This window comes from Triplophysa dalaica, chromosome 11 (assembly GCF_015846415.1).
Source record: "Triplophysa dalaica isolate WHDGS20190420 chromosome 11, ASM1584641v1, whole genome shotgun sequence".
In the NCBI taxonomy this organism is placed as follows: domain Eukaryota; kingdom Metazoa; phylum Chordata; class Actinopteri; order Cypriniformes; family Nemacheilidae; genus Triplophysa; species Triplophysa dalaica.
The window spans coordinates 14,684,181-14,706,727 of NC_079552.1; the positions used below are offsets into that span (position 1 = coordinate 14,684,181).

Below are 22,547 nucleotides of genomic sequence, written 5' to 3' on the forward strand. Positions count from 1 at the left end.
CATTCACCAAAGCATCCCTTTGAAATTTCCCTTTAGTGCCCCGTAGTCAGTATTTTAGAATAAGGCTTGATGCGCTGAATGCTGAATATGAGAGGAATTACCAGGACACGTTTCTGTTGGTTTCGAGAATGTTTTTCTCACATAAACACGTGAAGATTAATACGATTCAAATTTGCAGTGACCGAAGGCTTGTGTTTAGTGGCTTTCATCGGTCCTCTGTGACACACACACTCTTTCACACACCTTTATTGATGAGTCCATGAATTAAACTGACAGCAAGTGGCTTGTGAATTAGCTGTAGTGGGAATAGCTGTCGATATTCTTTGTCTATATGAGTGTGCTATAATGAGGTGCCCTGATAGCTTCTGTGCGTGTTTGCGTCCCTTTTTACTGTTGGAACAACTCGTACACATGTTGCCATCTCATTTAAGGTGTTTGGTCCTTTTGTTTTTGTACATTTTAAAGGGGTAATTTGACAAGTTCTCCTTGATATTATGAGTAAAGAGTTTAGATTACCAAACCTACTTCAAAATTTACCGAAACCTTCAGAACGTCAGATATGTCTTGATAATTCAAAGACTGTTTATTGAAACTGAGCTGCAAAAAGGTGGCTCAGTTGAATCAAGTAGATCTGTAAGACGGTCTGAAAGCTTTTAAATGTTGAATAATGATATTTATATATTAGTTTAATGAGTATGTAGGCCTTTTCAAGGGTGGAAAATAGTCATAGAAAAAAAACTTTTATGAGAAATCTTTGCATTTCTACTTTAGGTTGATGTGCGTCCGGTGGGTCTAAACGTTTGTGCAAATTCCTCAAGGATAATATTTTTTTGCCAGAATGCTTTTTTCTTTTTTGAGCAAAGGAAGATGAATATTAAATCAAGACTGTGATTTCAAAATGTCAGACAAGAAAAATGTCAAAAGAATGGTTTGCAAGAACAGTGCAGGGGAAGGGAGAGACCCGGTTTAGTCCGGCTCTGTCTCATGATGTTTATTTCCTGAAATATCCTTGTCAACGTTGTGTTGTCTAACACCCAGGAAGCCATCATAACTCTCAAAATAAAAAGATTTGAGCAGAATTCGTAGTTTTGGCAGTCTTGATGTCTTTCTCTGGTTCGCCGTGTGTATTGTATCCCTCGCAAACGGTGCAGTTGCTCAGTTTCTTTCAACTGCCCTGTACAAAGCTGGAATGTTGTGGACCACTCACCTCAGCAACGCAACGCCCTCTGGGTTCTGATGCAAGCCAGGCTTTCTTTCAGTTCAGTGTTCAGCGTGAGATTGAACTGTCAGTGCTGTTAGTAATGTAGGCTTTTTCGTCCTCAAATAGATTCCTGTCAGTGGAGTCAAAACACTTCTCAGACTGTTCACCTCTGCGGTAATGTTTTCTCTGTCTTGATACATTTCACGTTTCGCCTGTGTGAGATGATTAAGAAAAGCATTACGCGATCACAGATGCTCTGAGCCAAACATCTCCTATCATACTGAAACAGTCTTCGTGTGTTTTGTTTCTGCTTGAAGACATGAACAAAATGAATATGTTTATAATTAGGAAGTTTGCGACTCAGGGTTGTTATAATGGTATTAGGAGTGATAACCTGCAGATGAAAAAATACATACGAGGGAACTCGAAACGCAATTGCTGTATTAGCAGCATGGTCTGATCTATGTGTGTTAGTGGAAAAATGAGAACCATTAATAGGACTGCTATAAAATTGGTTCCAATATTTTAATAAAGTGAAACCAGTTTTCTCTTTTCGCGGTCAGCAGGTCTTTCTCTACCTCTCTTTATTTCTCTCTGCTGCTTCAGAGAATTAAATGTAAAAGCTTACATCAGCCTCCCCCTTCCTCCTGATGAAGGGTTTGCGGGCGTTGAGGAACTCGCTGGTCTCTGTGTGTCTCTGTGTGGACGAATGATCACCACCGCTTCATTCAAGTTCATCAGTGATGCTCTGAACACCTCTCAATCGGAGGTCTGCATTAATACACTCTTGCTTTCTCACCCACATACAATCTAAAACACTCTTGCCGTTGAGTAAAGGCTAGACACCGAGTGCCGCACAGAACAGCGTACACTCCCTCCCACTGTATGTAATAGATGAATGGACGCTAAACCACTGATATCAGCATGTGGTCCAAGTAAACTAATCAAAACTTGGACAATTGGATTTCCAGAAAATTGTCTGGCCCTGGCCTGAAAATACTCTTTTGTAAGGGATCTTGGTCTTCCCATGCCACCATTAAGAAAACCGATGGGATGGGTTGACAAATTGTTTTTATCCACTGGTGGCCATTAAGGACCAGGTGCAGCTGCAAACAGATTTAAGATGGCAAGTAACGTGGGCATGCCTGTCTCCTTCAGAACGTGCTGTCCCTGTAGTGTCTGCGCAGAAATAACACAGGTAATGAGAACATTCTGGTCATTATAGACTCGCTGATATTCCCTTATCGCTCCGATATTCCTCAGAGCACGAATTCGTTTTGCTTTGATGCTGCAAATGAGCATGGCTTTACTTTATAAACTTGTATTGCACTGTTGGCCTGTTATGAAAGTAGTTACAGTGCTGTTAAGACTTTAACTATAACTGTAAAGTACTTACAGCTGTTGCTGCACTAACCTGGAGTTGTGGTTTCCTGAATGCTCAATTGCATTTTTGGTGAAGAAAATGCTCATCTTTTTTTGCACTTTCACAGTAATATGTTTTTCAATTGTCATTGAAAAAGAGCATCAAGGTAAATTACTATGAAGCGTGTTACTTTTGAATAGAGATGCACCGATACTAAATTATCCAGAGTGATATCTGCTGGTGCCAATACAGATACTGTTGATTATATTAAGGGGAACACTTAAGTATAAGGACCAATTCTCACTATTAACTAGTTGCTTATTAGCATGCTTATTATTAGTATATTGGCTGTTTATAAGTACTTGTAAAGTACATATTCTACGACCATTCTCTACGGTACTACCCTAATCCTACCAAATACCTAAACCTAAAAAATTACTAACTATTAATAAGTAATAGATTAGGAGTTTACTGTTTCTTCACATTTGTTGCATTTTCCTGTCCTCTTTTGATTGACAGGATATTTCTGACCTGATCTTTGGCTGTTTTTACTCTTCCGGTCGATGCAATCAAACAAAAAGGTCCTCATGGTCATTGAATACCTGTACATTTATTTTGTATTACTCTGCATATATTATTAAAATGCTGATTTCTTAGGATTGAAAATTCACATCTTTGTTATGTACCTTTAGTGTTGTCAAATCGACATATGGCAATTTATCGATTCCTAAATCAATTGATAATGATTAATCGACTTGACAGCACTAGTATATGTGACCCTGGACAACAAAACCAGTCTTTTGGGTCAATTTCGAGAAATTGAGATTTTAACATAAAACATTTTCTACCACTTTATGGTATGTTACGATATGACAATAAATGGCTGAGATACCACCGTTTAAACTCTGGAATCTGAGAGTGTCAGAATGGCCTGAGAGTGTCTTCAAAATGGCCTTTGAAGTTGTTAGTCAGAGGCACTGTAGCAGGCTATCCACTCACAAAGGTTTTCATATATTTTGGAAAGGAAATTTTCAAAATATCTTCATGAAACATGGTCTTTACTTAATATCCTAATGATTTTTTTGCCATTAAAGAAAAATCTATAATTTGAACCATACAATGTATTTTTGTCTTTTACCGGAGATGTTACCGTGCTACTTAAGACTGGTTTTGTGATCCATGGTCACATATATGAAGAGTTGGGATCCAAAACTAGATAACTCAGCTTTTTATAATGTTATCATGTTTTTATTGTGTTTTATTGTATTCGCTGTGCTTTTATAGTTATTATAGTATAAATCAAAACAAACCAACTGCAGGATGATTGCAATCCACAATAAAAAAAAATATTTTTGATATCTCATTTTGAATCCAAACTCTTCATATAGACACAATTTAGAATAGGGACCAATTCTCACTATTAAATAACAATTAACTACCACTTTTGCCACAATAAACTCCTAATTAGTTATTATAAGGTATTTTTTAGGTTTAGGTATTGGGTAGGAATAAAGGATTTAGAATAAAGTAATGCAGAATAAGGCGTTAATACTCTATGTGCTTTATACATACTAATATACAGCCAATATGCATGTTATTATGCAATTAGTTAATGATGAATTGATGTACCTTAATATAAAGTGTAACCGTATATTTATAATGGGGTTTTTCTGTAATTGCAGTGCCCAAAAAAAAACATGAAAATGTGTTCGACAAAAGGTGTGGAACTCTGAAACATGGACATAAGGACAGCAGATTGCAGGTTTTTTTTCTGTACAAAGAGTTTTACTAACTGTGATTCCATGAATCAGATGTCTTCGCCATTTATATGCACCCTACTGAACTTGTTATTTGCCAAGTGCAGCGTTTCAGATCACCTCCATCTCTGTTGAAAAATATTACATTTGTGTGCTTGAATAGTTTTGCATGTGAATTGGGTAGATGTGGGTTGTGGCTAAAGACATGCAGAATGTACAGCTTCTCTCTTTGTCTGTGGTGTTAAGCAGTGATATTAATTCCTCTAATCTGTAGTCTCAGGAGTTTGTGGGAATAATTAGGAAGTTGGATTAGGGCTCATTTGGGGGATTATATTTCTGCATTAATCTCTCACAGTGGCCCAGGTTTATCTCTGACTGGGTGGCTCTTTCTCTGCCATCATCTTCCTACTTGGAACGTCTCTCCCTCTCTTTCTCTCCTCTCCTCTATCTACTCAGGCATGCAACACTAATATTTTCTCAGACACTCTCCGCAGCCCCTAAATTATTCCTTTTCCCTATGTTTCGCTGATAACCATCGGTCTATGTAAATCAGTATAATGTCAAACATATAAAACCATAAATCAGGTACCGGGCCATGAGCGGCGACAACATGAGTTTACAGCCGGGATGAGATAATGCTTCTGATGGAAACCGATGGTGTGATTTTTTTTTTGGCAAATAACCCCTCTCCTATAGTGTCCCTTTAAGCTTTTGCCCTTTTATTTACACTCCGCTGAGATTCCTTTTCATCTATGTGGATTTGTGTCATTTAAAAAGATGAAATCTGGCAGTCTGCAAACTTTGCTGTGTTCAGTCAGCGTGCGTCTTGTTTTATGCCGGCTCTCATCTTTCAAATGTGCTCTATGTAGTATACACTCCAAATGAGGGCACATCTGATGGAACATACTGTATATACTGTGAGCCGAAGCATTTACACTGACTTTTTAAAGACCTTCTCAGTCCTGGGATCATAAGCCAGCTTGGAATGGTTCATTTATTGAAATAATTTTTCCATTTTAAAGCTCGCAGTGGTAAACAAAAAACATCCAGTTTAAGATTAATAATCTGGTTTTAAATGACAAAACCGGATGGGACTGGTTTCTTACTGGGCCCAGTGGTCCCCAATCATACAGGTCCTCCTTCAAACAGACTGCTTGTTTGACACTCTGCCTCTAATATCCCTAATAATGGTTTATCTTTGGTGATACAGCACGCAGGTCTCAGATCAGTATTCAGCATGGTTCCGCCCCATAATCTGATTCAGCACTGCTTCTCTTGAAGGTTGATTGAAAGATCTCTCTCTTTCCACCCTCTCCTCATCCATCTTTAGCCTTGAGCTCTGTCTCTTTGGATATGCTGTATATTCCTGACGGTGGTTTAAAGCACACATCAGTAAATATGCACTTTGATGCGTTGCAGCGGGAACGTGTGGTTATGAATGTGTGACAGTTGTTCTGCTCCCTGGAGCGACCGCTCGCTCGCTCTCTCTCTCTCCCTCTCTCGACTTTCTGTTGTGTGTTGGGCCGAGCTTTTGCACATGGACAGACTGATGCACACACACAAACACTCACAGATTAAATGACTTGCCGGTTCCCTGCAGAGAGGGCTAGAAGTCAGTCAGTGAGGTTTCTAATTGAGTGGTTTGCTGTGAAGTGGCTTGTTTTGCTCTTATCTCTCGCTCTCTCTCTCTCTGTCTGGCTCTCTCTCATCATTAACATCAGGGGCCAATAGGAGTGTGAACCTTTAGGGCAGCGGTGTCAAACTCCAGTCCTAGAGGACCATAGTCCTGCAGTGTTTAGTTCTAACCGTTTAGTCGGTTTTACTATTTCGCCTTCCCATTCAGTCTCGCTAGATAATGGTAAACGAACTTGGCTTGCTGTCCTCGAAGGGGGCTCGAACCCCAAGCCTCGGGTCGAGCTCCACTCCGATCTTAACCCACCCCCCGTAATAGAAGAATACATGCAAGGTAGGAGGGAATGGGGAGGAGGAGGGATGTCGGAAGAACTGGCGCTTGGATGGCGCGGACAGTGACAGTTATGTACGCTCTTAAGGATGATTGACAGGACTGAATGTTTAGGATCCACCCAAACCTACATTTAGAACTTCATTGAGGTGTTTTGAGGTTTGTTCTTAACTTCTTCTTAAGGACGTTTGAGATTTTCATAAAGTAATCACAAAGTAAAGAAAACAAATGGCACTGTTTTCTGACCGTTTAACTTTTGTTAAAAAAATCTTCTGTTATCTACTTTTTATCTACTCATGATCATTCCTTGATTTTTATGGATATTTCATCATTTGATTATATTTTTAATGTAGCAAGATCATGTTGATATCATCTAATGATGATTTATAACCACAGACATCTTGGTTACTAAAAGGTGGTTTACCATTAAAGAACAAAACAAACCCATGACATCCAAATAACTTTCTTTGTCTGTTTGCGAATGCTTTTTAGTAATAGAAAAAGGTTCTTTAGTTTATCTAAAACATTTACACATTTTATGTATTTGGCAGACGCTTTTATCCAAAGTGAATAACATTGCATTATACTATACATTCGTATCTATGTATGTGCAATCCCTGGGATCGAACCCATGACCTTGGCGTTGCTAGCACCATGCTCTTACCACTGAGCTAAAATAAACTCTGCTTATAAAGTTCTAATAGGCAGTTTCGGCGTCAACAACATAAACAAACGTTATGTGGCCCAAACGTAACTTCAAGTAGACCTTTGTGAAGAATTAATAACAGTTAAGTAGTTTTATATTATTTTTTAATACAATTAATATGCAATAAGATATTAATATAAATTAAATATAAATAAATAAATACATATATACAAGGCAATAACTAAACACAAACACTGGAAAATTAACCGATGAAACTGTCTATTAGAACCTGTGAGAAAATGGTTCTTTGGAGAACCAAAAAACAGTTCTTCTATGGCTTTCTGCTACCCCTTTTATATTAGAGTGTGGAAAAATAAAAAAAATGATGTTTTTAAGTATTGTGCTCAGATTTGTACACTTATGTAATATAAAGTTGTAGATATTTTTATTATTAACTATGGTACACAGATGAATGATGCGGGTTCAAGTCTGTCTGACCTTGTGTGCCGAATCATTTCCGTCAGTTTTTCTCCTTGTCACCCTCCACGGTTTCCGTCCTCAAGTCAAAAGTTCCAAACAATGTTACATTTTTTTCCATGAAGAAATCTCGTTTCTTCCACGGCCGAGTGAACATTCAGACTGCCATTGTTCACTGTATTCCATCAATTTGTTCATTCTTTCTGTCTTGCTGTATTTGTTGACGGGCGTTTAAAGACACGGCTCACCCAAAAAAGAAAAAGAGCTCTTGATTACAGCTGTCACGCGCCACAACGTATGGAATTTTAAAATCTGCAGCTGTCAGGCGCTCTTCATGTGTTCCTTTTTATTGAGTGGTTTTGTTGCGTTTCTTGTGTGTTTTGTTGTTTTGTTTAGTTCTTCCCAGACATTTAAGTAAAGAGTGCCATCATTTATGCTTAACGACCATTTGATCTCTTCTCTGCTGTCTCTATCTCTCCCTCCTTTGAAGATTTGCAGTTCCCTTTTGTTTGACTACTCCTTAGATGGCTCTTTCATGTATTTTTTGCTCACAAGCTTGTTTTAATCTGGCCTTTTTTACGTTCAGCTCACATCCTTCAAACTCAAGTATTGCTTTTTACCTTTATATTTTCATCTTTTCTATATAGAGCTGTATGCGTGTTTGTGTTTTTTTTTGTAAAGCTGTTGAATAATCTTTCTCCTCACTTCCTCAGCAACTCCTACGAGAAATGCAGCAGATGGCCAGCCGACCGTTCGCCACCATCAACGTCGCCTTGGAGACGGAGGATGAGCCGCCAGACCTGATTGGTGGAAACGTGAAGGTTAGCGTGACCTTTGGTGTGATGACATTAGTGTTTGGTTAAATAGGGAGTGCAGTTACTGCATATGTTAATGTTGGGAATAGACTGAGTCACTGGCTCCGTTGCAAAATCTAGTGAGCTGACTAGCCGTCTGCTGCCTACATTTGCGGCCCTTTACAAAAGCATCCCTGCATGGCAAGTAAAAGCTTCCAGATATGAGAGCATTCAAAGTTTTGATTTCAAGGCTTAATCAATCATTGAAATGAGTCAAATCCTGGTATCTGACATACAGAAACACCTTAAAATGCCATCCAGGTAGGCAGCTTACTATGTTTTGAAGCAGAACTATTCTTTCTGGAGTCTCAGACAGCATTCAGACTGAGGCTTTGTTATTTAGGCTCTCTGTGGTGCTCAGCATGAATGTAAAGGCAACTTTAAACCAACACTTTGATATGCCTACAGACGAGTCGTCTGTTGACTTCTGTTCAACTTTCTTGTTGTGATGATGCATTGTTTAGATGTGTTTACTTTAGTTTCACAGCCTCTTGGTCCCTCAGTGAGATCTTTTGACCAATGCTTGCATTTCATAGTTTTATATTATGAAGAATTGCTGGATTGTAATTACTGTTTTTAGAACATTATAATGACAGCCTTGAATAGAAGATCCAATTTAGATTTACCTCTCGCCTCTGTTCTCTCTTCTGCTCTATCAATGTCCTATACTTTAAAAGTAATTACAATCCAGCCATTTTTTGAGAGCAGAAAACTATAAATGTAGTTATTTGTCTCAAATCTGATAGAGGGGTCCTGAGGGTTTTAAAATGAAGTAATGTAAAGAAGACATCATAGACATCAAAGCAATTACCGCTGCAGTATATGACCCCCAGACATACTAAATATTCTATATACAGCATATACATATAGTGGTATCCAAAACTCTGAGACCACTTACATTTTTAATTTAATTTTATATTCAATATTTTGCTGGTCTCCTATTAGCATTAATTACAGCTTACATGGACTCCACAGGCAAACCCAAGGATCCACGTTGTCACAGAATGACCAAAAAATGTTCCAAAGCGTATTTTGTGCACTTCATTTGAAGCAAGGAAATCTGACATTTGTATGGATAAGTTGACACAATCAATGACCCATATTTGCTTGCTTGGTTGTTGAACCCAAATAATGTAAATACCAGAAAATAAACAAGTTGATTTTGAAATCCAGATTTTCAATGGGGTTTTGGACCAACAATAGGTTACATCATCCAACAAAAGTTGGCTAGTTTATCTAGATGTGTTCTTTCCTTCAGGAAAAGCCTTCATCTGCTTAAAATCACTGTAGCAATAAACGTTTGTTTTGATCTTGCCACAATCTCAACACCTTGTCAGATGTAAAGTATTACATTCGTTCTCTTGAGCTTATTCTGTTATAAAAGGTAAGAAAGGAAAACCAACAGAGCATAACCAACTAGTCTCTCTGCTTAGTCTCCTGCACATTAAAGATTTTAAAGGTTTAAACCTTTATTACCACCATACCTCTCTCTTCTCTCTCTCTTTGCTCTCTTCCTCTCTCTCTCTCTCTCTCTCTCTCTCTCTCTCTTCCTTTCTCTCTCTCTCTCTCTCTCTCTCTCTCTCGTTGCTCTCATTCTTTTTTTAATTATAAGAGTTAATTAAAAAGAACCTGTCTTGTGCTCACTCAGTCTGGTTGCTTCAGATAATCGCCCAGGTCCAAACGTAATTGACGCATATACACATACATACTCGGATGCTGTTCCTCTCAGATGCTGTAATTGAATTTTACTGGGATTTTGTTTTTGCTTGTGTGTGTGTGTGTGTTAAAAGTAGGTGTGTATGGCTTCAAAGATAAATGCTGCTTTCCGCCTGCTCTGAATTGTCAGAGTGGTAGAGAGCAATGAGCATAGAGATGGGGGGTGAACTGGTGTCAGGAGGATAAGAAATGCTTTAAAGAGTTGAATATATAAAGAGAGGTGAATATGCAAAGTTGTTGTACAAAGCGGTAGATTTTGTGAGTGGTTGCAGGACTGACTTTTTAAACCTGTATATGCTTATGCTATACATACACATTGTATAGAATGTATAGAAGAGTTGTTAGGCAGTGGAAAAGTGAATGTATTGAAGGGAGGGAGTCAGACCGTGTTTATGTAAATCTGGAAATTAAAATGAACATGTTAAAATTGTATCCTGCCTTGATGCCCGATGACTCCTGAGATAGGCGCAGGCTCCCCGTGACCCGAGGTAGTTCGGATAAAGCGGTAGAAGATGGATGGATGGATGTTAAAATTGTTCTTAGTTTTGTAATGAGTTTCAAAATCTAAAATGACATCATATCATAAACAGTGTATATACAAATTTATTAGACCACCAACCAATGTAATGTTTGTACCACAGCCGCCCAAAACTAACAATACTGGTGTATACCAGGATCCTTTTTCATGTTTCTGTTAAGGTTAATCCACCATTATGTGTAAGCATATCAGTCACAGTGGTATTTCTTTTGCAAAAACATTATTATTGTTATACATGAATATTTGAATTCATTGTTTTAAAAGAAAGACAGAAAAAATAGTAAAGCACTCAATTATGTTTTAATTCAGATGCCCAATTACAGTCAATAAGAACAAAGACTGTGGAAAAGTACATAAAAACAATACCAGCAAGAATACAAACTGTTGTTATCAAGGTTAAAAAAGGCCAGATAAAATATAACGTTTTTTTGGACACTATGTGTGAATAGACTATTAAGTTGTTTTTTGCCTCATAAACGACAATATAATTTTTAGTTTTAAACAAGTTTTTGACCGATTTATAAATTATTTGTTTTCTCTTTATTATAACATGTGGTCTAATAGATTTAAAGGCCCAGCTTATAAATTTTGGCAGCATCTAGTGGTGAAGTTGAGAATTGCAACCAATGGCTCACTCCCCCACACCCCCTTCCTTTTGAAGAACTACAGTGGCTGACACAGAACTAAATTGTTGTCATGTTTTCACTTCTTTCCTGTAGGAGATCATGTATTTATGAGACGCTCTCTGTAGAGCAGTTCGTCCCTTTAGGGCTGCTGTAGAAACAACATGGTGAATTACATGTGAGGGGACCTGTAGTGTGTAAATAGAAATAGCTTATTTAAACGTAGGTTATTTAAACGTCACGCTTCACTATGCAATACTTGTTTATGTATGTTATATTGCATTTCTCTCAATAAATATTCCAAAAAAATACACACTGGAATATTAAGCACTATGTCGGTAACGCTTGGTTTTTTACAGCACCTTGGTCAATTTCTCTACATAACTATGGTATATTTTATATGTGTGGTATATGATAAAGACAACCTTTCTAAAACACGGTATTACCATTCGATAGCATAATTTAATGTATAAACGTACGAGAATTTGGTACACATTAAAATAGCCAGATACTGACTTTTATTTAATTGATTGTTTTATAGTTTTCACCTACACTGTACTGTGCTTTGGAGTGTTTTTAAGGTTTCAGTTTTGGCCTATAAAGCAGTATACCACAAAAGGCTTTGCACTAGGGATTTTACAGTGGCTAAGGAGCAAAATGTTTAATAAATTGACAGCGATATGATAAAACACCATTGTCCCAGGTGTGTGTATATCAGCTAAACTGTTTGACTCAGCCATGCTCTGATTCTGAAAACAGCGTGTGAAAATTGCAGTAAACATAAAATCCACTATAAAATCAATTAACTTTAAAGCGAATTTCATTGTTACTGCATTTTACATGTGTAGGGCAATGTTTGTAAATTAATATATTTCTCTCTTTCTCTTCATACAGTCTGTCCCTAAACCTATAGCCTTGGAGCCCTGTTTTGGGAATAAGGCAGCAGTGCTCTCTATCTTTGTTAGATTACCCCGAGGACCAGGGGGCATCCCTCCTCCGGGACAGACAGGTGGGTCTGCGCGCCAAGTCATTTTGCCCCACGCTGAGTGTTGAACAATTTTACGCTTTCTGCTGCCAAAGCCATTATAGTGATGGTCTATCACACCCTCTTTGTCTTTTTATCCTCAGGTCTGGCAGTAGCTAGTGCGTTAGTGGACGTCTCTCAGCAGATGTGCCTGGGATATAAGGAGAAATCGTCAGGATTGCGTAGCCGTAAGCAGCAGCCGTTAGCACAGCCCTCCACCTGCATCTGACCCTTCATCATCTGACCTCAGACCTCTTAAGACTGAATCACAGCAACATACACTAGCAGCCGGGTCACGGGAGATGAGGCGGGTGTGGTTTACCGAAACCAAGCTGACTCTCTGATTGGAGAAACTGAATCGCTCCTGGACAACGAAAAATGAACTGAAGCGAAAAGACGGACTCCTGCGTGACCCAGACTGATAGGACTTAACCCGCGGGCCACTTTATTATATTTAACTTATTTCAGTTATTTTATTCTGTTTTTACAATCAGGAGGAAGAATCCTTGCACTGCTGCATCTGCGTATCGAAGGCAACACACATACTTCCCTTCTGGAGACCGTCGTTGGCTGCATGGCTATCACACACACGTTCACGCACGCGCACACACACGGTTTCTTTAAGGGCCGTTCAGTGCGCCTTTGTCTCTTTTATCATGGCTCCTTTAGTAGTTCAGTCGCAACAAATTAGTTTTATTTGTAAATCATGTCTAATTTGCGTGTAGCACTAGTTTTGTGAAATTAGCCTGCTGTGAGTGTGCTGTTCACACAGATTTAATTTTACAGGTCATCTCTGCTGTCTCCACAGAGTTTGTCGAAATTTTTTGCCTTTTCACATCTTTCAATTCTCCGCCGAATTTCCTTCATTGACATGTTTACTTATCCAGGCTATTAGGAAGATCGCGCGCAAGTGTTTACGTTTGGGGTAATGATAGTGCCGCTTCTGCTTTTACCCTCCGCTCATCTAAAAATCTCAGGCCGTTTTTCAAACGGTGGATGGAAACAAAGAAGATATTAAAAGGAGATGGCAGGCGGGCGGGCGGCAGGCGCAATCAGAACAAGCAGGGACCTTGTTTGGGTTTTTCAAAATGTCAGATGTCATTTTTGCCCAGGGAGGGATTATCTGCATACACAAATGCACCGACCCAGGTGTGTGTGTCGGATACTGAGGGGATCCGTCTGGGTATGGAGTGGATTGCCTGGTGAAAGGAAAGGTCAAAGATGGAATGAGCAAATGTGACATTATGACTTCGGAAGCGACGTATAAGTGGGTGTAGCGGTGCTGTCATCATGTTTTTCGTTCTGCGAGCGTGCCAGAATAGGCGACAGCACAGATGACCTAATTGCTTGGTTTTTGGTGCCGTTTGAGTGAGCCGTGAATATAGGGACACAGGCCACTTGACCAGTAAAAAGCATCTGTTTCAATGCAGACAACACTAACAGTAGTCGCTTATCCTCCTGTGATCCTGATTATACAGTGTGAATGTAAAGGTGATCATAGAGACGCGTTTAATTCTTACAGATTTGTTATAAAAAAAGATGGGCCGAAGTTCCAGAAGGTTCTTACGTTTGTAGTGTATTATAAAAAGGCCCAAAAGGGAAATGATACATAAACACAAGTGATTTAATGAAAGGAGCTGGTCTCTCTTACTTCTGGAAGTTCATTTCCACAATGCTTGTCTCTATAAGCCTCAAACAGTACTCCTGTAGACGCACGCACACACATACATACATACACATACACACGCACACACACACACACACACACACTGACTGCACCATCTATATACAGTGATGCTGTAGATAAGAAGTCTGTAGTTTGTTAATATGTATACTGTAGCAGCAAGTGCACTCAAGATTTTTGTACATAGCGATGGACAGTAATGTGAATGCGTGTCTGTTAAGCGACTCACTGCGCTTGGCGTGTGGAGAAGCCCAGGCTTTTTATTGAAATGTGACTGCATTGCAGCTTCTTTTGTATGTAAGATGGTGAATGTCATGAACAAACTTTAAACTAGCTGCCTACTTTAAAAGCGAAAGATCTGAAAATTTAAACTCATCTTGTAATTATGTGTACATAAAGAATGACCTAGAACATTTTGTCTATAATTAAATGGTAAAAGGAATGTGGCATGTCGATTGTTCTGTTCAAAAATGAAATGCGCCTTTTTTATATTATATTATATTTTCTTTGCCATAATTTATTGCACAGGTGATGAGTTTTTTTTAGCAGTTTGTAACAGTGGTTATTAATTAAATTAAATAGCTGTACATCTAAAATATGCCTACAGCTACTTGTATCTTATCATTGCTTTAAGTGGTGCATAGCATACCAGATCATTATATAGAGTACCCAAAAATTTTGTATGCAAACCCCAAGTTTTTTATGGGGTTCTGGTAAATTTCCTTAAAGATCTGTGGTTAACCACATCTCTTAATATTTTCCCATTTCATTCTATGACATCAAACACACTAGTTAAAACCCACTTGTGTTTTTTTACAGCTTTATTGTGTCTCAAAAACGGTGGTTACTAAAAGCGACTACATCCTTTGGCGGGGACGGTAAAGGTCATCACGTATGGTAATCTCACAAATAATATAACATCGGCACAAATCTCTAAAACGTGGACGGTCACACTTTATTTTAAGGTCCGGTTCTCGGTCTTTAGTAAACTATTAACTACGACTTTTGCTTAGTTAACTCTTAATTTGTTGCTTATTAATAGTTAGTAAGGTAGTTGTTAGGTTTATGTATTTGGAAGGGTTAGGGATGTAGAATATGGTAATGTAGAATATGTGCTTCTTGAGTGCTTATTAGCATGCCTATTATTAGCATATTAGCATAGTTTATAAGCAATTAGTTAATAGTGAGAATTGGTCCTTATACTGAAGGATTACCACTTTTACGGTCCTTTAATCATATTTACTAACCAGGGAACAAGATTTATATAATGTTTGAAAGGCTTTGTGGTGGCGACATCAAGCAACCGTAGTGTAGTCATAGCAACAAGTTAGCTTTCTACTTCTGCCAATTGTATTTAAGCCTTCGAAGTAACAAATGTTATGTTTATTTGTAAAGATTATCTTGATAGACAAAATGTCTAAGGGAAAAATCGTTATGGTTTTTGGTTGAGGGAACCAATGCGGTACTAGAAATTTTAATCTAAGGTACTCTATTACTATTTTGCATTGAGTCATTGAAACAAATCAACAATGTTAAGAATGACGCATCAAATCTTACTGCTTGCTGCGTTTTTTATCTATAATTATCTGACTTCAGAAAATCAAATCTTATTAAAGGGATTTTTACCTGTCATTCCAAACCTGTACATTATGTGACTCTTTCTTCTGGGGAACATAGAAAACAGATATTTTGAGAAATGTCTCAAGGGTTTTGTTTCCATTCGATTAAAGTTCTTCAAATATTTATTTTGTCTTCTGCAAAAGAACCTCATGCAGGTTTGGAATGTTATGCGGGTGAGCAAATGATGACAGAATTTTCATTTTTGGAATCACTTTAGATGGGAGATTGTACTGTAAACCTAAAGTGTCTGTGCTATTATAGCAAACGCTTTTTTTTCCTCAGTGTTTGTTCCTCAATGTTTATCTAATGCTCAAAATATACCTATCTCAGAGCAGATGCAGTCGGCGGATCTGTAAGAGAACATCCATTCATCTGGATGCGGTGCAATACACCCTCATGATGACTCTGCTGCGCCATAATTTAATCAAAATCTCACACCATTTGCTGTATATTTGCATTTACCATTTGCAAGTACATTGGCAGGCATTCCAAACAGAAAGTGTTTTGATGTTTGGTCGTTGTCAGGTTGGGGATTGAGCTGAGAGGGAGAATTCCACAAAGCAAACAGCATGACAGTTCCTGGCCTCAGCTGAAGAGACTTAAAATGCTGTCTGTGAAGGCAGTGTACAGAAGTACGCCTAAATCCCTGTCTGAAACCCGTATTCTTAGAAGGTGCCGTTATAGAAAAACTCTGAAGTCTTTGACTGACTGGCCAGTGAGGCAGTTGCTTCAGGTTTTTAGACAGCCTTGGTGTGCAAGCAAACGTCTCATCGTTCGTCCTTCCCTTGGGTCAAAATGTTCAGGTGTATCTTTAGAGTTTGTCATGTGGCAGTAGTGCTATGCTAACTGCTACGTGTGGGCGTTTATTAGGTACATATAGAGAGTTCCGTGTGACTGGCATGGAGTGACCCAGATAATGAACACAGGTGGCAATGTAAAGACTGTGGCAAATAAAAGAAGGCTACTGTACTCCCTAGTTTCTCATTACCCCTTCAGCTTAAGCTGAATGACAAGCCCGCACTGAAATCTCCACCCACAGAACTCACACATTCTACAAGATCAGAGCATGCGTCATTCATAGTTTTTCACATCCCACACAGTGGCCGATGAGAATTATTCGTGAATGTATATTGCTCTGGTTCACATTTTTTTAAAGAAAAAAATAAATAAATTCTGGATACACACTGAACTTCCCTAGAACTTGTATGGGCACCCCACCTTTATTCTATTAGCCTAAGTCGTTCCATTAATATAAATATTTTGGTTATTTAATTACTCTTTTTGTCATTTTAAGCATAATTTTACAGATATAGTGTTGATACTGTACATATTATAATCTCCAGCAACAGTATCTGGTTGATCCCCATATCAACAAATAGTAGGTGGCGATTTTGCAGCCACGTTGTTTACCAGACAACAACGAAATAAGATTTTGTCCAATAACTCTGTCATGCTAATTGACTTTATTTCTCATAGTCTCAAACGTATACAATTTTTGATACATTTTCTTTTTATAAAGTGTAAATATGAGCATTTGGAAGAAATTGCGCCTCTCTTGAATCTGATTCCCATTCATTTCTTAAAAAGGTTTAAATTTGATGTATTTGTCATCAACTCGGTCATCTTTCTACGTAAAAACTGATCAATCTTGTACTGTAGACAATAATTGTATAGTTAGTAATACTTATACACATCCTATGAAAAAATGAGGCTCACAGCGCCTAATAGCCCTATAGAACGGTCCGATCACAAAGTTCACCGTCGTACATCATTTTGAAAGAAATCTAATTCCATGTATTGTATATTTTCATAATTATAGACCTCTTCGAATGATGTAAACAAAGGTAGTTCAATGCTCGTCTAGAAGAACTTCCTGTTTCACTATGCAAACACAACCAAAGTAATATTTAGAACAGATTTAAAATGTTAAACATATCTTTTAGATGTAATTATATACAGTGAGGGAAATGATTATTTGATCCCCTGCTGATTTTGTAAGTTTGCCTGCATACAAAGTAATGAAGGGACTATAATTTTTATCGAGGGTTTATTTTACCGTATAGCGACAGAATATAAAAAATCAGGGGAAAAAGTGTTATATTAAGGTTATAAATTGATTGCATTTTTGTCAGTGAAATAAGTATTTGATCCCCTACCAACTAGCAAAAATTCTGCCTACACAGATTGTTTATGTGACTGTATGGACCGCAGATTTGTCCTGTCACTTTAAGAAACTACTCCTAAGTCAGCTTGTTATGTAAATAAAAGATACCTGCCAACAGAATCTGTATCTTCCATTTCAACCTCTCTAACACCATGGTCCAGACCAAATAGGTTTTAAAGGATGTCAGGGACAAGATTGTAGACCTGCTCAAACCTTGAATAGGCTACAGACAGAAGCTTGGTGAGAAGGAGACAACTGTTTGTGCGATTATCTGGAAATATAAGAAATACAAAATAAATATCAAATGCCCTTTGTCTGGAGCTCCATGCAGGATTTCCCCACCGGAGTAAAGATGATCATGAGAAAGGTTAAAGATCAGCACAGAACTACACGGAAGAAGCTTGTTAATGATTTCAAGACAGTTGGGACCACAGTTAGCAAGCAAACCATTGGTAACACGCTATGCCACACTATGCCACAATAGATTGAAATCCTGAAGCACCCGCAAGGTCCTCCTGCCCAAGAAGACACATCTGGCTCGTCTGAAGTTTAACAATGAACATCAAAATGATTCAGAAAAGGCTTTGGCGAAAGTGTTGGCACTGCTGTGAGACCAAAATTGACTCCTGTTTTTGGAGGGAGAGAAATGCTGACCATGATCCCAATAACACCATCCCTACAGAGAAGCACAGTGTTGGAAACATTATGCTTTAGGGCTTTTTCACTGGTTGGGTACAGGATGACTTCACCACATTAAGGGGCTGAGGGACGGGCCAGTGTACAGTTAAATCTTGGACGGGAACCTCCTCCCCTTAACTAGATCACTGAAGATAGGTTGTGGAATTGCGGAGAAGCACATGAAATGTCCTAGTCAGTCTCTAGAGCCTAGCCCTACAGAACATCTGTGAAGGAGACTAAAACAATTTGCTAAACGACAGCCAAGAAACCTTTAATATTGACAGACGAGTGGACTAAAATTGACAGACAGAGTGGACTAAAATTATCTGACAAATGTGCAAACCTGGTGGCAAACTATCAGAAATGTCTATTGTATTTATTTTTCCTTCTTATTCTTCTATTAATATTTAAAGTAACGTTTCAACAATGAAAATTCTGAAAGGTCCTATAGAAATAAAACTGGATACCAATAGACGTACATTCCTTTAGCTTTAATTCATTTTTCACCAAGTCCATTGTGCAGATTCCTAAAAACCTCCAGCTGGGGCTGTTGAAACAAACAGTTTTGATGTGTGCACACCTTAATAACAGGACTCACAAACTTTATTCTGTATATCCGTATCTGGCAGCTTTATTTTTCAGGAAATAACAAGAAAAATGCACAAATTCCACCCGTTTAACAGACACGCCATGCCCCTTTTTTCTGACGATAGAAGCTGATTGGTCAATAGTCTCTGTAGGGTCTCTTGGGGGTCGAAGCATTTACTTCTCATTCACTGTCATCACAAGACAATCAAGAACAAAAAGCAACAAAACAGTTCAGATGCCAAGTGCTCATGAGATGGAGGGGAGGTGGAATACTGTGCTGTTATTCTTCTCAAATGTGCTCATTCTGATTGGCTATTAGGAATGTAAAGCTGCTTGGATTCACATGAACAGGAAGTGCTTTGTGCTTTGCAATAAGACGTTTGATACAGAATTTTAGACAACCCTCTCCACAAGAAGTGCTCAAAGACCATCTGAAAAAGCCTACAATGTGACCATTCAAGAAGATCTTTTAACTCACACTCGTCGCTTTTCATATTTGTGCCTTTACATAACATTTTACTTCAGAAGTACAACCCGCTCCTGCTTGAGAAAGGGAGAATCAGTCTGTAGTATGTGCATTGGAACAATTCAACCACATTTACAAAAATAAAGACCATCTCTAACCCATTGAGACCCAGTCTGATAAGAATGAGCTCTTACTGTTCGCTTTCTTTTACCACTTTCTCTCTTCGTTTTACTTCGAGCAGACTTTTAAAAACACTCTTCAGCGTCTGTGAATATACAGCACACGTACCAATGTCATCTGCTCGAAAGAGCTGGAGAAAACAGATCCTAAAATATGGATGATGAACAGGTGGATTTTTTTAAGAGTGTAGCATATGACTCAGCCGCATGGCGCACGCATTTCAGTCTCTTTCTTTGAATAAAGGGGACTTTATCTTAAACGGGGACCATTTTAGTCCAAAATAGTTTGAGTGACACACACTCACGCACAATTATTTAAACCGTTTGAATTCAGTCATTGTGTATATCCAGAAAATGAATCACTAAATTGCATTGAGGAATGGAGTAGGGTTTCATATCTTTATAGAAGTTCCTGCGTTCTCTCCAAAGTTTTCCTGACGGGTTGGCGAATGTTAAAACTCATGATCACACACACTCACACACACAAACACCGTCCCAGTTCATGGTGTTTTGTTTGGCTGTCTTTTTTTTAAAGTTGAAGAGCCAGCAACAGGAAGGGGAGGAGCCACGCTAACATGGCCAGGTGGGCTGCTGCAGGACTGTTGTCATAGAGATCAGGGGAGGGGAGTGTGGAGTCGCCCCACAGTCTGTCTTTCTCGTTCATCTAAAGGACAAAAAGAGCAAATAAGTTTAGATGCACGTCTACTCCTATCATTCCTCCACGTCCTGATGTTTTATCTGTTCTTTGCATCTGTCTTTTTCACTTTGTTTTGCTGTATTTCATTGTTTCACTTGTCTCATCTCATCCTTTTCTACCGCTGGTCGTCTTATCACATCATAGTCAGGGTCGATACATTAGATGGATACATCTACGGTGAACGCAATAAGCTTTGCTTAGGGTTTTCAAACGCAGTCTTTTGGTCCGACTGTCGGCACATAACTTTGTAAGTCATAAATCTGACTCGACTGTTCGGACAGTGTAGTCAATACCTGATATATATATACATTTGTTGCCATTGTAACAATTTACGTGTCAGAAATTGCTCATTTTTTCACCCTTCAATAAACAGTGAATTCAGTCACAGCTTTATCATGTTAAATGTTCAAAAAAAAATACATATATATTTTTCAGGACTACTAACAAAAAAATGGTGTCATATCGCTGCTGTCCTTCTGAAACCTTTTCTCTCCATATTTGATAGATTTTTAATTTTTTTGCTGTAAATCATTATTATTAGTCACCCTTTATTGGTTTTGCCAATATCTAACCAATAAAAAGTATCAAAAAGTGCTTGTCTACTTTTCATTTCCCGAAAAACAGCGAATTTTGATATTGTATTGGAATTTGGTTTTGGAAGGACAGCGATGATACAAGAAAACATAAGTGCTGTCATCAGTACTGGCTTTAAAAAACAAACCAGATTTGTGACGTCGGAAAAAACAAGGACCTTGGTAAAATGTACAGGTACCTGTGTGGGTATCTGTGGACGGAGGATGCTCTGCTCGGTCTCCATTGCAGCACCAATGGTGGTGGTGGTAACCTCGGTGCTAACTAAGATCTGATTGTAGGTGTTGGTGTTAGAACCCGGAGCTTGATTGGTTGCAGACTTCAGGACTGTGTCATTCCCAAAGGCCAGGATGGCATTCTCTGTTTGAGAGGAGAGAGAGGGATCACACGCAATCACAGCCCTGGCTTTCTCACATGAGCACGTCTGGAAGGCAGTCATGCTTCACTTAGTTTTCTCTTTTAGATATGTCCCTTTGTGAAATGGTTTGAATTTCGTCAACATGTTTTCGTACAATAACAACAGCAGGAGCCATTTAGGAGAACAGGACAGAGCTGCTGGGTTTTATATACAGTTCTGTATATATCAGGACAAATGTTGACCGAAGCGTATTCAGATTCATGATCCAAATATAGTTTGTTGCTATATTAAAATGTAAACCCCTATATTACCAATCAACAAATCCTGCCCTCCAGAAATAAAACAAGACCTCGCTTGCCGTTTGTCCTTATTTCTTGCCCATGTCCTCCATTTTCTTGCTTATCTTTTATTTTCTTTGAGTCAGTTTCTCTTGGGAAAAGGGATTGGTTGCATAAATTGGTGTGTGTAACCGAGTGTGCACTCTGGCCTGTGTGTCTGCGGTTACTAAAAACCAAAAGAATGATTACTTTCATTTTCGTATCCTGGCTAGTGAACCAATTCTTACCTATGCTAAGATACCAGTGTGTGTTCATTCTGAAATATAGTTCACAGCCATCCATGCACTAGCGAAATGAACTTCAATATAAATGAATTTCAAATTACACTCCCTCTCCTTTTTGTATTTTTATTGGCCATATACAAGTGCATTTGTGACATACAGTGGCAGGCCATATAAATGATAGTAAATGAAATTTATTAATTCTCATTTGTCTAGTGGGTCACTTGTGTGTGAAAGTCATTTTAATTAAGCCATGGCACCTGATATCTGAATCTGATATTCACTCCAGTAAAATCTGTGGAATTGAAGAACGAAGTGTTTTCTGTAAAAGAAAATGAACGATTCAAGTCCATTCAAGATGATGGACTTGAATTGAAACACTAATTACTTAATCTTTGTGATTTTGCAGGCGAGATGAAGAGAGAGAAAAAACCAAGCCAAGTGACTTCTAAAGAATGCACAACCGTATCTACAGAACAGTGCTTCATTAATTCTGTCATCAGATATTACAATGTCCTTGTAAAGCGTCATACCATCCGCTATAAATATTTATAACGTGCGACACGGCTTTGTACATACAAAAGACCTTTCAACTGAATCTTTGAATAGTGGAGACAAGGTTAGGACAAGGGGTGACTTAAGTTTACTGTTTAGGAAATAATTTCTGACAGTTATTTTTCACCTCGGCCCACCCGGCGCTCTCATTATCCAGAATTCATATCATAACTCATTATGATCAAAGGGAATGTTAGCAGAGCGGTATTGTGGAGGAGTGTGAATGGTGTTGATTACTCTCTGAAT

At 38.4% G+C, this 22,547-nt stretch overlaps 2 protein-coding genes across 4 annotated transcripts in view; one reads left to right on the forward strand and one right to left on the reverse strand.

Moving 5' to 3' along the window:
• Window positions 1–14,444, forward strand: part of LOC130431272 (attractin-like) — a 48,384-nt gene extending 33,940 nt beyond the window's left edge. Inside the window, exons 27-29 of the mRNA XM_056760205.1 lie at window positions 8,121–8,228; window positions 12,033–12,147; window positions 12,267–14,444. Of these exons, the coding sequence (XP_056616183.1) occupies window positions 8,121–8,228; window positions 12,033–12,147; window positions 12,267–12,391 (348 nt within the window). The 3' untranslated portion in view covers window positions 12,392–14,444. The remainder of the gene's footprint in view (window positions 1–8,120; window positions 8,229–12,032; window positions 12,148–12,266) is intronic.
• A 4,454-nt stretch (window positions 14,445–18,898) lies between these two features.
• Window positions 18,899–22,547, reverse strand: part of gfra4a (GDNF family receptor alpha 4a) — a 102,240-nt gene continuing 98,591 nt past the window's right edge. For 2 of the 3 annotated variants that reach the window (XM_056760059.1, XM_056760061.1), the window contains exons 7-8: window positions 20,990–21,189; window positions 18,899–20,205 (exon numbers count right to left, since the gene is read on the reverse strand). In XM_056760059.1, the coding sequence (XP_056616037.1) occupies window positions 20,071–20,205; window positions 20,990–21,189 (335 nt within the window). In that variant the 3' untranslated portion in view covers window positions 18,899–20,070. The remainder of the gene's footprint in view (window positions 20,206–20,989; window positions 21,190–22,547) is intronic. The other variant, XM_056760060.1, reaches the window with a different exon arrangement.